At 35.5% G+C, this 16,620-nt stretch overlaps 1 protein-coding gene across 6 annotated transcripts in view; it reads left to right on the plus strand.

Annotated features, from left to right (window-relative positions):
* NBEA (neurobeachin) overlaps window positions 1-16,620 on the plus strand; it is a 509,113-nt gene that overhangs the window by 391,659 nt on the left and 100,834 nt on the right. For all 6 annotated transcript variants that reach the window (XM_034074343.1, XM_034074342.1, XM_034074344.1 and 3 more), the window contains 2 exons: window positions 10,271-10,388; window positions 11,189-11,291. In XM_034074343.1, the coding sequence (XP_033930234.1) occupies window positions 10,271-10,388; window positions 11,189-11,291 (221 nt within the window). The remainder of the gene's footprint in view (window positions 1-10,270; window positions 10,389-11,188; window positions 11,292-16,620) is intronic.

Consider the following 16,620-nt stretch of genomic DNA (forward strand, 5'->3'; position numbering starts at 1 on the left):
AGGCAACTGATGCAGCTCACTCATGCACTGTCCATCCTGGACCAGCAAGGAGCACTCACCCAGCTGTGAGCTGCTCACAGAGAGCATGGTGTGAGGTAGAGCAGACAGCGCTGTTGGGGGTGTCATTTGCATTCACATGACTTTGATAGAAGGGAACTGAATCTGAGTCCCTACCCCAGCTTCTTCTTTAGGCAACAGAGAACTTGTTCGTTTTCGTCTGGTGTTTGAATCTAGTCCTGTAAGTTTTCCCAGCTGAAACTTTCACAAATTCTGTTACATCCACCGATATTTCAAGTTTAATAAAACTGCATTGTCCCGCCAAGTAGCTATTTAAAGAATACATTTCCAGCTTTGGTTTCAGGTTACAAGCATTTATCAACACTGTCTTCTCCTTGCATTTGTAGATTTACAAGTCCTTTCTTTCCGTTGCTTTACCTTTGCGAAGGAGGTCCAGAATGAAGTAGTTGACAGAAAAACAAGCTCTCCATTTTTAATCCTGAAAAAATGTTCTGTGTTTTTGCTCAGATCATATCAATTTTATGTCTTTTTTGGCTTAAAATGTAATTTGTGCAGTACTAGTTGAAAAAAATTGCATTTCAGTGAATGTGGTGCTGGGGGAGAATTGCTCAGAGCGGTTTGAGTGTAAATACTGAGATTACCATTTGCCTGTTTGGATTAATTACGAGATTAATTAAACACGAGATGCAGAGTAAGAACAGAAACAGCAGTTCTGTTAAGATTTTTTACTAGATTTGAGTCTGACATCCCATTGTTGCCAAAGTCAACACAAAATCATCTTAAATCTTGTGAGGTAACAGGCACAGTCTGTTTCAATCGTGTTGCTAGCTAGAACTAATTGAGCTTCTCTACTTCAAATTTTGTCCCAATATATGTTTTCTCAACCTCTGTGTTTTGAGTTGGGCTGTGCTCTAATATGGCTTTCTATGGCACTAAAATGTATTTGTCTTGTGCTTCTCCACTTCCACTGATGCCCCAGCTGGCACCATCAGTTTTCTTCCTGCTTTTAGAGTCCTTAAATCAGCTGAAACTTCTGATTAAAACAGTAATTGTTGGAATTTAATTTGGAAGTATTCCCTCAAAAAAGGTCTCTGCCTACCTTTTCTAACTTGGTAATGTCTAAATCTGCTATCCCTTCCTGATGCTGTTCTTCCCAAGATTTTCAGTCCATTGCTGGCATTTCAGGAGTTGCCTAAATTGGCAGTCTGCTTAGACATTGCAGAGAAAGAAAACCATACAAAGGCACATAAATGTGTAATGCCCATTTAAATGAATGATAAAAATTATTATTCAGAATTCTGTTTTCACAGAGGTAGTATTTTACCATTTCAGTAGCCCTTATCCTTGTGTTTAAAACTACACATTGGTGTTTCACAAAAGCAGAGTTCGAAACAGCAAAACAGTGCACTTAGAATAAGTAAAATACTCTTTTTGGATTATTTTGATCTGGACATTAACATTTAGCAACAGTGTTTCCATATTGAGGAGTGTTTTTTTTTTACTCTGATAACCTTTCTGTGGCTCTTTCTCAATGAAATTCCTATATCGTTTCCATTACTTTCCTGAAGTATCATAATCATAACATACAAAACCATTTTACCAATGCAAAGAGGAAAATGGCCTGAAAATGGGCCAACTTAAAATTATTTTTCAGATGACTGAAAATGAATGTGGGAATAAGAGCTTCATTTAGTGTCAGCTGAGTGGGCATTGTTTTAATGGATACTGAAGCTCTATGCTGATCAGAGAAATCAAACTTAGAGAAGGTTGGGGTGAACAGAACCTCATGTTTCAAGACAAGGGGCCTCTTGAAAGCTTAAAAAAACATTGAAAGTAGAAGGATAAGCTGGGAAAATTTGGCAGGGAAGCAAGGCCCAAAACCACAAAAATAATATCTGCATTTTTTAGATCCCTGAGAGGAGGAGAAAAATGAAGCAGGAGTGCCAATATTTATTAAAAAAAAAGAAGTTCTAAAAAAGATTTTAAAAACTGATGTGAATGAAGAAATTATAATGGCATATAATACTCAGCTCATCCTGCAGAACATAGCATCAGAAAGGGTACTTGGAGGAAAGTTTTTAGGGCTTACAAATAAAGAAACATTTTAGATAGGAGCTTTTTATAAGTAAGGGAAAAGGAGGCCTTAACATGAGGAGAAATAGAGAACATTTTACTAAACCAAAGTTTTCAAAGAAAAAAATATAATGTGGTATTTGGTGAGATTTTAAGAGTGTATATTCTTATGTGACTGCGGGAATTGAGGAAGAGAGGATGTTCTTAAGGTGGCTTAAATGTATATAAAAAAAGAAAAAAATAGAAGTCAATGAAACACTAGGATATTAAATTAATTTGAACTGTTCTTATTATATTCTGAATTTCCCATTTTAGAAAAGGAAACACCTTGTACTAGGTGTTTCATTCTTTGAAGTTACGTGATTTTGAAATTTCTTAATAAATGTTTCCTTTATACATTTACATATCTTGACATGATATGTCCCATGCTAGTGTATGCATATTTTTCCTGCTAAATCTGAAATTTGATCATATTCAGTACTTCATCAAGCATTTTAAAATTATATAATGCTTACTCAATATGCTATTTCATAAATTCTTAGAGTCTGGTTTCATGCCATTAATGTCTGTCACTTCAGACTGTATTTAGAATATATGAAGCGATCATGCAGTCTTCTGTGTACTTGTAGTGAGCTCCATGTTGCCAGATGGTTCTGGAGAAGTTTGCTGTATGTGTACAGGCACCATTTTTTTAAATCTATGAAGATCTGCATTCAGAATTTCACATTTTCCTTGAAACAAATGGTGATGCTAGAAAATGTATGAAAGAGGGAAATCCAAATCACTGTCAGGAGAGAATGATTTTCTGTAATCATTTTAAGGTGTTTCTTGTAGTTCTGGGCAATCAAATCTAGTTGAAGATGTCACTGCTGAATGCAAGGAGGTTGGACTAGATGACCTATGAATGTCCCTTCCAACCCAAACTATTCTGTGATTCTATAACCTCTAAAAGCATACCATGATACTAATTTATGAATGCCTACTGTTTGTCTGGGTCAGGTGCATGTGCACTCTTCTGTAGCTGGCTCTAGACAGCTCTCTGATGAAATATCTGTTCACTGTGATTTGTTTTCGTGAAGTACTTCATGTTTTATTGGCAGGGTATCTGAGGTTGCAGATTTGAAAGCATCTCATAAGACACTGATGTAGGTTATGTACCAGATAAGTTGCATGAATGTTATGATTACTGTGAAATATTTAATACGAAATCAACTGCTGCTTTGTGACTGAAACATACTATATCCTGCTGTTTCAAATAAAACTATAAAGGGTGGTAGTTTTTCCCACAATGATCATAGAATCATAGAATAGTTAGGGTTGGAAAAGACCTTAAGATCATGTAGTTCCAACCCGCCTGCCATGGGCAGGGACACCTCACACTAAACCATATCACCCAAGGCTTCATCCAACCTGGCCTTGAACACTGCCAGGGATGGAGCAACCACAACCTCCCTGAGGCACCATTCCAGTACCTCACCACCCTTACAGTAAAGAATTTCTTCCTCATATCCAAGCTAAACTTCCCCTGTTTAAGCTTTAACCCATTACCCCTTGTCCTGCCACTACAGTCCCTAATGAATAGTCCATCCCCAGCATCCCTGTAGGCCCCCTTCAGATACTGGAAGGCTGCTATGAGGTCTCCACGCAGCCTTCTCTTCTCCAGGCTGAACAGCCCCAACTTTCTCAGCCTGTCTTCATATGGGAAGTGCTCCAGTCTCCTGATCATCCTCGTGGCCCTCTTCTATACTTGTTCCAACAGTTCCATGTCCTTTTTATGTTGAGGATACCAGAACTGCACACAATAATCCAAGTGAGTTCTCACAAGAACAGAGTAGAGGGGCAGGATCACCTCCTTCAATCTGCTGGTCACGCTTCTTTTGATGCAGCCCAGGATACAGTTGGCTTTCTGGGCTGCGAGCGCACACTGAAGCCGGCTCATGTTCATTTTCTTATCAACCAACATCCTCAAGTCCTTCTCCACAGGGCTGCTCTGAATCTCTTCTTTAAATGATAATTAATTTTTTCTTCACAATTAATTTTTTTCTTCACTTCCTTCGCTTTTTTTTTTTTCCTCCTGCCTCTTCCTGCACAAAAAAACTGAGGTGACCACAAATATAGATTTTAGCTTTCTCATTATGGACCTCTTAGCTCATTATCTACCCAAAAGAGGAGCTACAGTTTCCACCAGACTACAGGGAGGCAGAAGACTTGAGCAGAACCTTTTGTATAGTTCATGCCCATCACAGCTGTGTTTGGCTATTTTTCAGGAGGATAGTATCAGGCTAACAAAAAATGTATCTTCTTTTTTAAGTTTACAGCAGAATTTTATTGTAGAAAGTACTTTCTCAACCTTAGGGAATATTAAATATTCATTTGACAAGAATAGATGAGGGAGCTTCAGAGAGTTTCTCTTCTCTCCTTGCCAACTGCATTAATGGAAAAGTCTGTCATGCAAAACTATATGCAGGCTCCTGACCTGGAATTCTGGAACACCAGGGCTATCTTACTTTTGTTCTTTTTGATAACATAGGTGTAGGAACTGCAGTGTAACTGAAATGAGTCAAGATTTCATCTTCCTGTCTTTCATTCAAGGTTGGAACACATAAGATAGATAGGCTCATACTTGGCTCTCACAGGTAATCTATCTTCCAACCAAAGCTGGTGATGGGAAATGAAGAATGAAATACAAACAAAAATCCTGTTCAGACTAAAGTACCACTCTATATGTGGATCACAAGGGCTTATTTTGTATTGGAAGAAACACAACTTTGCAAGCTCAGGGTTGGTTTTTTTTTTTTTGTTTGTTTGTTTTTGTTTGTTTTTTTTTTTTTTAAGACAAAAAGGCACAGCATATGAGCATGAGGAAGACATTCAGAGTTTGGTGAAAGTTGCAGAACTGGACACATAATTCAGAACACTTAAACTACTGGAAAATAGACCTGAAAATTTTGTTATGGTTATTGGACTGTTGGAGGGACAGATTGTGATTATACAATACAGTGCCTTTAAGCGTATGCTTCCAAATCTTTGAATCAAAAAAAAAGATGAAAGGTTGCTTTGGGTTGGGCTACAAGGATGCAACAGCATTCCACTAGACCTTAAAGTCTGTTCAAATGTAGAGTGAATACTTCTGTATTTCTGTATTCTGTACTTCTGAAATGTAAAAGATTAAAGAAGTAGAAGTAAACTTAGAAGGAGGAAAAAGGATAAATTCATAGAAGTTTATTGCATATCTAGAGGAAAAAGAAAATTAAAGAAGTATCACATGGCAAAGACAATACCCTGCATTGCCGAGTAACAGAGCTATCTAACAGACAGATGGGATTTTGATGTTTAAACTAAGGACATGACACAGTTCTTTTCTTTAATATACTGACTAGAATAGGAGTGTCCAGGTTAAAGATAGTAGCAGATACACTTAAACAGTGGATAAAGCTGTCTTTATAGAATGAAAAAGTGTCCTCAGTACCAAAATTACAGTATTCTTGGAAGCTTTTTTGGTTACTAATAAAGAAAAAAATATATTTAATTTCAGGAAATGGCCATTTAAAAAATTTATTTATTTTCAGAAAGCATGAATGAGGATCATTTTCAGACTTCGAAAAAAAATAATCTGTAGGAACTTTAAATGTATCTCTGGAAATGCAGATTAAAAAAACCCTCAATTGTATAATACAGGACTACAAGGCAACCATGTTCCTTGCTGCTCCTGTTGCTTGACAGTATTAGTACAAAAGGTAAGTAATAATGAACAAAATCAGGAAATAAGTGCTTTGAAAATAAAAATCCCACAGAACCAGTTATATTACATGTTAATGGATATATGCATTTTGCACTAAACAAAGATTCACAGGTGATATAAGTATCAGTTGATGCATTATTTGATGAATCAGTTTAGAATTAAAATACCCTGAATGAGAAATCTTGTTTGAAAATGCAAGTGATTAATTCCAATTAAAAACAGTAGATTAAATTCACATACATAGGCATTAATGAATCACCCCAAAGAGGTAATTGAAAAAAGGAGATATTTCCCAATAAGAAACAATTTTTTGCAGCACACTGGAGAAGTGACCGTTCTTACCATAATGTTTGCGTGTGAGGATAGGACTTATACAGGCTGCTTTCCTCAGTTTCTTTGTAGCACATGATTTTGTGATTATTTCAATTCCAGAAAAAAAATTATCAAAAGAGCCAGGATATCTTTTTGCATGCTGTGTCTGGTGCTACGAGATACCAGAAAGTGTTATGAACCACTAGGTGTTTTTTTCTACAGATATAATCTATCAGAAATTCTGGCGAAATGGAAACTAGTAATTCTGGTCTTCTTGTTAATGCAGTATCTCAGAATTCCAGGAGTTAATTAATAAGTAAAACATTATCAATAACGGAATAATTACTGAAGTATGTTTATGATTAAAAATGCCTTAACTCTTAACTGAAAAAAGCAATCCACAGGGAGATATCTTGATCGTATAAAAAATCAAATTAAAATGGAACATTCACATCTGAGCCAAGAGGAAAGCACTTAAGTAGTGATTCTGCTTCTCTTCTATAGATCTTTCCATCTGAACATCTCAAGATGCTTTACTAATCTAATCAAAGTAAGTGTCACCAACAGATGTTTGTTCATATCACAGAATCCTGAGATTTAGAGAGTTCCCATTTCCCTGTTAGGGTGACAGCTTCATTTTACTGCAGTGCAACCTAGCAAATTTTTGTTTTTGGTCTGTTGTCTGCCTAGTGGACCCATTACTGTCTTTAAAACATAGCCATATTTCTGAGTAAGTGGAAGGGTTTTTGTAAGGAGAAGTGAACTTTAAACCAAACAATTACAGTTGATATTAAAAATTAAAAGATTGCCCAGTCAAATATAGACTTTGGTTGTTTGGTTTTTATTTTATTAAAACCAACTTGTTTAAGATACACCTAGAATTTCATGCTTTGTGATGAAAATTTAGGCATTAAGAACAAAAAGTCTTCATGATTGTTTTTAGGAAAAAAACTCGTAAAGCTATCAAAATACTGAGCACTGACTTTAGTTACAAACAATGAGATATTGGATAGAGCACATGGTAATTTTGGCTTCAGATAACTAGGTAACATAATTTCAGTGTCTTTTGGTGAATGAAGTGGTTATTTCCATGTTTTTATGAATAATGAAATATACAATACATGCAAGCATTCATTCATGTAATATAAGAAAATGAAATGCTAAAAATCACCATGGAAGGAAAAAAGTATGAATGTTTTAAAGGATTCAAATTCAGAAAACTTAAATTATTTTCGTTTGGCTTTTACAACACAAACAAGAAGGAATCTTGCAGCTATGTCAGTAATTTCTGTTGTAAACCATAGATACCTAATAATGAATGCTTGAAAATAGTATTAGATGTTACGGAGGATGGTAAAATTGGGTAGTATATTTTGGACAGGAAAACAATACAAGAGAAATACTTAAATAATTGTGATGATTTGATATCAACATGATAATCTGATATTTGTAGGACCAATAGGCAGTTAAGTAGAGTGTAATTTTGGACAGTAATTGAATTACAGATTCCTTCTTTCCTCTGATTTCCTATCTACCTGTTTTACTGGAGCGCTTTCTTAAGTCATTCATGTCATAAAAGGATGAATGGTACCTCTGTGGAGTTACACTTGGTTTATATTTGAGTGAAAAGAGGAGGAAGAAAAAAGCAGTATGTGGTCAGTATACAATGGGCTTTTGGTGTTGATCTATAACAACTAAGCTGTGGTATACCTTAAGACATTGTAAAACTATTACTGTGAATCATCTAAGATGTTGATACAAAGGATATAGTCAGTATTAAACATTTTTCTTTAGCAAAAAAAATGGACAGCTAGAAATGCTTTTGAAATAAAAAGTGAATTCCTGAAGCATGGTATTTTGTCAAGGAACTAATTATTTGGCAAATCTCCTGGCTGCTGTACATCTGATTGCAGCTATATACATTTCAAACTCCTCTCTCTTGGAGACTGTTTTCATCTTTTAGCTTTTTCTAACTAGAGTGTTGTCTTCCCTGTTTTCTCTGTGTATCTTAAGAACCTGTGTATTTACAAAAATTGCATATCAGATAGCACCAGAATGCATTCAAAGAAAGAAGGTGCTGAAATCTTTGGTCATTGTTCTTAGCCATCTGAATTTCACATACACAATACCAGCTGTATCCTAGCATCTGATCTCAATGAAAGATTGAAAGAAAATTTGGTTTATTTAGCTTATCAAAGAGAAAGCCAAGCAGTAACTAGATCATAGTCTGTAATTACTGACACAAGGAAATCTGTCCCTATCTGATACTAGAAGACTTTCTAATCTAACAAAGGTGTCATGAGATCTAGTGGCTAGAAGCTGGTCAACAGGGTTCAAAGCAAAAATCAGGTGCAGATTTTTAACCATTGCAAGACTTAAGCGAATGAGGTAGTAATTCCACAGCTGGCTTGTGACTGGATGGAGGGAGCATATAGTCTCTTGCGTGTGTCTGGGGACCCCCAAAGAAATCAACCCGCTTTCCTTCTTCAAGGCTGTGTTTAGTTAGTGTGGAGAACTGAGTTGAATAAAACAGGGCTGTGAGCCACAGTGTTGCTCTAAGTTTTGTCTGTAACTTCTTCTCACATACGCAGAACACGAGGTTCAGTGTGTTCCTCTGTCCAGTTTCCATCAAGGACAGAAGCAACACTTGAATCCTCTTAAGTGTGCTGAAGCATATTTGTATTGTTGCTGTTACTTTCAGCTCTGAAATAGACTCATCATGGTTATGAGAAAAAGGTTATGGAGAACAAATCAACAAAAATCTGTGGAGCTCTTTTAGCATCAAGTGTACAAACTTAAATCAATTTTTTCATTTATGAAGACACGTCACAAAATTGAAGCTACATCAGTGAAAAAAATGAGGGAATATAATTTCTATTATCTCAAGCATGAAGGATTGTTGACAGCAGCAACATAAGGTCTCCCTAACATTTCCGTTTTCAGAAGTTGGAGGAGATCATGATAACAAAGACCCCAACTGAGTGAGTAAAGCATTGCAAGCTGGTGTACCAACAGTTTCTACATACCTAACAGAGAACAGAGAAATTCAGTCTTTCCAATCTGAAACCTTGTTTTTGCATTTCCTGTTAGCAAAAGTTTTCATTGTGTTACTTCTTTTCACTGAAGCTGCAGCATTCTCAGTAACTGCAGCACAGGGGAAGGTGCAGTCTACAGAGCCTTAGAAATGCAGCTGGGTGTTGTGAGGGGATGATAACCATCCCAGACAACTGATTCCTCCTAGCATGAAGTCAGGGTCTCAGCTATGAACAGAGCCCATCTAAGCAGAGGCAGAGAGCTGAAAACAGCCTTCCAGCTGATGAAAAGGATTGGAAAAGGGTAGCTCTTCAATGCATGATACTCCTGGGATGATAATTCACAGATAAGTTAATAAAGCTGATACCTAATTAAATTGTGTCTTTTTTGTCTGTTTTCCTGAACATCCAGAACAATGAATGGTGAAAAAAATAATTTAGGTATTGCTATCTAGTCTTCAAACAATATCTTCAATTGAGGAATGGATACATTGGAAATAAATGCTACTTTTAACTATTTTAAACATTCATTTTAAAATGCAAAAATACAAATTGCTAAATTTTGCTCATTGTTTGGGATATAACTTTAGAAAAAATATTGTGTCAACATACTCTTTTAGCAAATTTCTGTATTTATTAATGAAATGGAAGGAATATGACCCTAAAGTGGATATGAATAAGAAGGTATATTATTTTGGTTGTACTTTGCATAATATAGTCTCAGAAGTAAATCTGTTATCTGATACATGACAACTGTGTCATGCAGAGTGTTGGAAGAATATACAGCTAAGCATAATTGCAACTGTGTCCATTACCCTGTGTTTGCTTGTAGAGTTTGGAGGAAATAAGTTAATGTGACTTTCAAGAAATATCTTAGGAGTATCATGTTACAGTACTTATGATATTCTTCTAACAGCTATACTTCACTGTATTTTTAAAAAAAAAATTATGTTCACGTTTTAAGTCATGGTTTTTAGGTGTTAAAGAAATACAATTAAGTTTACTTCATTAATGGGTGAAATTTACTATGTTCTTGTGTAATACTTTAATGAAAAGCTCCTGCTAATAACTCTTATCTTGATTTTTTTTAAAGGTCCTTGCCTATACAGAAGGCCTTCATGGAAAATGGATGTTCAGTGAGATTCGGGCTGTTTTTTCAAGACGCTACCTTCTACAGAACACAGCTTTGGAAGTGTTTATGGCAAACAGAAGTATGTTTTTGTTTATTTTGTTGCATAAAAATATATTAATAGTTATTTTGTGTTACTTGTTAATTTTAGAATTTAAACTCTGTGATTCCTTTGATAAAGTGCTCATGTCTGTTCAGTAATGCTTACCCTTCCATGTGTTCATTGCATTTCATATTAAAATGAATTGCATAAGTCAATCTCACTACTTTCTGCTTAGTAGAGATATTTGTTTATAAAAACAAGTCACTGCAATTGGTAAATTCTTAAAATATTTGATAGGAAATTTGCTTTTTCTATGATCTCACCTGTCTGCTCCATTTTCTGAGTTGAAGTAAAAATGACCAGATCAATAAATGGATCCTCTCAGTTTTCTGTATGCACTGTTCTGAGTCAGAGTTGAGCTGTTGTGAGGTGTGTCTCTAGTCTTTTGCCCTGAGGAGCTCTGATATAAGCTTTGATTTCAGCTGTGGAGAGAATTAAACAATTTCTGGTCCTGTGTGTTTTAGTGCCAGCTATTGAACAGCTTCCCAGCCTGGTAAGAGGTTTTATGGGTTAATGGCAAGCTTCAGTGCCTCTGAAGGATGCCCTGCTCAGGTCTTCTGCAAAATGGGACAGTTAGTGACAAAATGTTAGTGTTAATGATACATAGGCATGAAATATGCCAGGAATTTCTGTTCTGACTTGGATTACCAGGAGAAGGAAAGTAGAACTTGACTTCTCTTCCCAAATAAAAATCAAACTGCATTGTAAAAATATATGCAGGTGGAGAAACAGACTTCTTCAGGTGGTTTACTAGTCCATATTTTCTCTTCCTCATTTAGCTTCTGTTATGTTTAATTTTCCTGACCAAGCAACAGTGAAAAAAGTTGTGTACAGCTTGCCACGTGTTGGAGTAGGAACCAGCTATGGTTTGCCACAAGCCAGGTAATGTAATTAAAATAGTTTGTGTATTTTGTGCTTACTGTATTATACAAATGATATTTTCAAGCATGTCAATACTAAAATATTATTCTTTATAATATATATTCTAGAATGAGATTCTAGATTTTCTCTTTCTTTAGTTTGAGAAACAATACCCTTTATTTGCTATATGACCTATTATGGAATAGAAGTAAAAGTATTATAAATTAGATTTTTATTTTAATTACAGAATATAAGATGATTAAGGGAGTGGAACATCTCCCTTATGAGGAGAGGCTGAGGGAGCTGGGTCTCTTTAGCTTGGAGAAGAGGAGACTGAGGGGTGACCTCATCAGTGTTTACAAATATGTAAAGGGTGGGTGTAAGGATGATGGAGCTAGGTTTTTTTCAGTGATATCCAGTGATAGGACAAGGGGCAATGGGTGTAAACTGGAGCATAGGAGGTTCCATGTGAACATCAGGAAGAACTTCTTTACTGTGAGAGTGCCAGAGCACTGGAACAGGTTGCCCAGGGGTGTTGTGGAGTCTTCCTACACTGGAGATATTCAGGGCCCGCCTGGACAAGTTACTGTGTGATGTACTCTAGGTTACCCTGCTCTTGCAGGGGGGTTGGACTAGATGATCTTTCGAGGTCCCTTCCAACCCTTGGGATTCTGTGATTCTGTGATAAGTACCTTCTAGGGAGGAACCAAAAAACTACCCTATACCTTATCTTTTCAAAGCATGGTTTTCAGTCAGTTTTAAAAATGCAACGAAGAATGTTCAGCCCTGCTGTGATTGATATGCAGGAGATGGAGCTAAACTTGACTAGATTTTGTGGCTTATGAATTAAAGTAATTTTTTATATCTGTCTTCTCACTTGCCTTTTGTATGAATGTGTGTGGGGTTTACTTCACTGGTCATCAAGTATAGTGGCTGTTTTGTAATTTCCTAATTTCTTCCATTCTTTAGTATAATGCATTATTCTTTCCACTTCCAAAATTAAGGAGGATACATGTTTTCAAAAAGGTTCAGTTTTACAGATTTTCACATATACGAACAAGTGCAGTTTCAACATCAATATCATATCAGGACAGGAAAAGGCTGGGGATTGTCAGATCTTATACTATAAATGTGTTCATATTTCAGTGATGGATAAAGTCTTCATATGTACTTCACTGAGTTTGGTAGGGGGTATGTTTCTGCCTCCAATATTTTTTTTTGAGTGTTTGTTTGGAAATGTTTGTTCAGACCTAATATTAGTTTCGAGGGTGTATCCACAGAAGTTTGGTGAAAAATATTTAGGTTCAGAATTAATTTCTGTTCAAAATGAAAGAAGACTAGATAAACACAAGTGAATGTGGAAACAGCAGGAAATTCACAAAATGTGGTACATAGGTTTCAGGTCTCCATTTGGCTTGACAAAAGAAGGATTGGCAAAAAGCCAGTGTCTAAATCATCACTGTGGTGTCTGGGATGTGTCTTTTCTTTCTTTAAGTCATTTCCTGCAAACTAAAACTTCATATTGTCCTTGTTTTATCCCAGTGCAGAATGTGGAAATACTGTGAAGCGTCAAAGCATTTGTAGGATTGAGGAACTATTTCAGTCCCAGCTGAACATCATTCCCTGTCATGAGCTCAAGAATTTCATGATGCCTAAGGCTTGATCTCCTGAGTGTGCTGAAGTTCTTAGGCAAACTGCCAAATTTTTCAGGTTTTCACTGAGATTAAGGGGAAGTTGGGGCATTTCCTTGGAAGGTGCATCTCCTTAATATTTGCATTACTCTTCCAAATACTCAGATTAAAGGAACTGCTGTCTGTAAATGGAAAGTAATAGTACTCTTTTCTGAAATACAAATGGCCACATGGTCTAGAACAAACAAAATGCAAATTCCTTAATCAGAATTTTATATCTACAGTGATGTTTTTTGCTTTTGAAATTCATATGCTTTGTGCATTATTCAGTAAATAATTGTCTGAAAAAGTTTGTGGATGTATAATTATTTAGAAAAGTTTCATCTGGAGTTATTTTGATACCTTTTTGCTTGAATTTCAATTTGAGTCAAAAATGGGCTTGCTAGCCTTCAGAATAAATCTAGCATATGGTAGTGAAGTTGTTTTTGTGCCAGTCATGGTATGATTTATGCACAATAAAGACCATGTAATCATGGTTTTGGGATTTTTTTTCTGTCTACATACCCTTGTTGTCTTCAGTAGGATTGCAGTGGAGTAACTGAGGGAAAATCTGTCTCTTAACTGCTTGGTTGTTAATATTTTGTTGATGCTAGAAGGTAGTTTCCTTTCCTATGAATATGTTTGTTCTGGAATGGTAATTTAAAAAATCTGTTTATTTATATATCTAACATTAGGAGAAGTTATGCTGAGCAACCAAAAAGAACTGCTATGCTGAGTAAAATGTTATCCTTTTTTATGAACAATTTTCCAGATTCAGCTGAGCTTTAAAATATTTTAACAAAAAGCAGATCTTTGGGTTTTTTTGCTTAAGTTCTGAGTTAATTTTTGTAATTAATATTTCCTCTCTGATACTACTCTGATAAATATTTCATCTAAAGTTAAATACATTACCATAAAGAATTATGTTCATGATAGAAATGTTCTAAAGGAGCATATTACTTTTAATGCATTACATGGACTTTAAATGCATTTCTGTTTTCATGGGGAAATTCTGCAATTATCAAAGAAGGAAGGAAATAGAAAGAAAAAACAATATTCGTGATCTGCTAGTGGCACAAAGAGTTAGAAGCAGATGAGCTACTATCTCTTCCCAAGACTGTTACAGATTGCTGTTTTGAGCATGTATCCAGATTGCCTCTTTACTACTTTTCTCAACAAGCTGTTTAATGCTTTGCTTCAACAAAGCATTCAAGCCTGTGCATAATGTTACAGAGAAGTTATTATGACTTAAAATTCCTATTCACATGTTGAAAAGTTTGGTCTGATTCAGCAATCAAATCAATCTGTCTTTAATAAACACATTTTAAATGTTCCTGAAACATGTCATAGGAGACACCTGGGCAGACAGTACTGTGCCTTATATTTTACTTATTTCTACAGCTCCATATGATTTTACATAGGTAAATATGTTCATTTTTGCAATGCTATTAGCAGACCACTTTTTAGGTTCTAACCCCTCAAGTGTAATTTACTGATACATTTTTAGTGACATCTCAGCTCAGATGACATGCTCAGAAACTGTGAGCTGCCTGATAGTTTTGTAAGCATATAGAGATCAAAAAAGTGGTAAAAGATACAATATCATCCTTCTCCACTAAACGTGTGCTAGCACCTTCCACTGAACTTCTGTGGGCTATTAACGCATTACGAAAACAATAGCTTCAGTTACTAAATCTAAGAAAGAGAAATTATGGAGTTTTTTGCTGAATGGAAATGTATTTTGTCTAGTATGTTAATTATATTTAACGTCAGCTCAGCTCTGCCATTTATTCCACGTCAGTAGCTTGGTGATGGATTTCCAGATCCAGAAGCTGGATTTTGAGATTTTCAGAAGGGAGGGGGTTAGGAAAACTAATATTTGTTGTCATCAAAGCATGAAACCCCTTTCAGAGCTTTGATTGAAAGTGAATATTGATGAGTTTCTTGTCAAAAGTCAGTGGCTTTCCCAAGACATTTTTGTTTCTGAACAGGAGCAGCACACCACAGAACCTCACACAGGTGCTATATTTTTTCTAGGATACTTAAAAGATTCTTTGTGTGAGATTGGCTTGTAGCTAACTAAATTAAGTGATTGTGAAAGGGGGTTGGTCATGGGATATATAGCATCCCTTCCCTCAATAAAATGGGAAAAATCAATCTTGAAAAATTGGCTCATACCCTTGTACAACAGACAGTCTTCTGCAGTTTCCACTTTAAGTAGGTATTTCACTGTTCTCTAGAAATAAAAGAAGCACATTCATTTGTGCATCTTCTTATTGGTGAGGGCATATAGAAGGAGAGAAATGGTTTGGTCAAAATTGTGTGCATTTAGCAAAACAGAAAACAGTGGGTCTATGTTAACTGAAATAAGCAGATGTGAAACCAGTTGTGCATATTTTTTTCCAGTCTCTGCTGAAATAACTGCAGACCTTTCAAATACTTTAGATATAGAGTAACTAAGTAGCTTTTTAAATACATTTTGATTTTCTGTAGATTTTGCTCAAATCATTAAAATGTGAAGTCCAAAACTTGACAGCTTATAGATTTTTGAGACTTCCTGGGAGATTGAGACTTCCTGGGAGATTGTGAGTAAAGTTTAAAAGGATCTACTAAGCTGTACTGATGCATAACTGTTGTTTTGCCATGGGAGAAAGAGATAGTCTGTGACAGAAATGCTTTGTAAATTTAATGACCTCTTTAGTATTTTTATTTTCTGTATTTATTAATTTGTGTGTAGCATTACTCAAAGTTTACTGGGAACAACATGTCTTCGAAAGTTCCACTGTAAAAGTAATTGTTATTCTATAAAATGAAATATAAAGTATGATTACATTCAGATAATTCTTTGGGTAAATTGTTCAGAAGAATTGCAACAGAAACAACTTAAAAAAAATTGTAACATCTGTTGTGTACCAGTGAAGGTCTTTCTTTCCAAGCTGACAAGACCTTACATACTGCTATTTTGGGTAAATACAGAGATTTAAAAAAAAAAAAAAAAGAAAGAAGAGTACCTACATTTCCATGGTAATTTTTGTATGCTCAATTTGTCAGCCAAATTATGGCAGAGATAGGCAACTGACACATTGACAATTAGACATATAATTTTGATACCTGTACACTCCAGTCACAAACCAAAACTCATACTTTCTCCAGAAAGAGGGTTTAGTGCATACGTAGGAGTATGTACATGTATCTGTAGAAGTAGATGGTCCACATTTTTGTAATTGCTGCCCAATTTGACACCTTGTTTGTGACTTTAAGAAACTGCTCAGCATTCAGAATCTAGAAATAGTACACTTAATGTTTGGTGTGCAACTGAAAACCAAAGCATTGGGGGTCCTTGTTTACTCTTTACAGGCTATATAAATACTAGATACATTCTTTAAATTAATGAATAGGCTGCACACTAAGGATCCCCTTATTTTTTTTTAGCAGGTATAAACATTTTCTTTATTTTCATCCATTTATAAAATTTAGGTTTCTGTAAAAATAAATATCTCAGGAGTTGATCTTTTTCTTCTCCCAAAGATTTTCCATGTCTTTTTTTTCAGGAATGACTGTTTTCCTTAGGAATGAGTTGTGCGCAGTGAGGATATTTCTGTTTGTTGCAGATTCTTTTCTTTGATGCGTTAACCAAGACTGAATCTAGTCCCCTGTGTTTTACCAGCTATGGCTGGTGA

Source organism: Melopsittacus undulatus, chromosome 2 (genome assembly GCF_012275295.1).
Source record: "Melopsittacus undulatus isolate bMelUnd1 chromosome 2, bMelUnd1.mat.Z, whole genome shotgun sequence".
Classification (NCBI taxonomy): domain Eukaryota; kingdom Metazoa; phylum Chordata; class Aves; order Psittaciformes; family Psittaculidae; genus Melopsittacus; species Melopsittacus undulatus.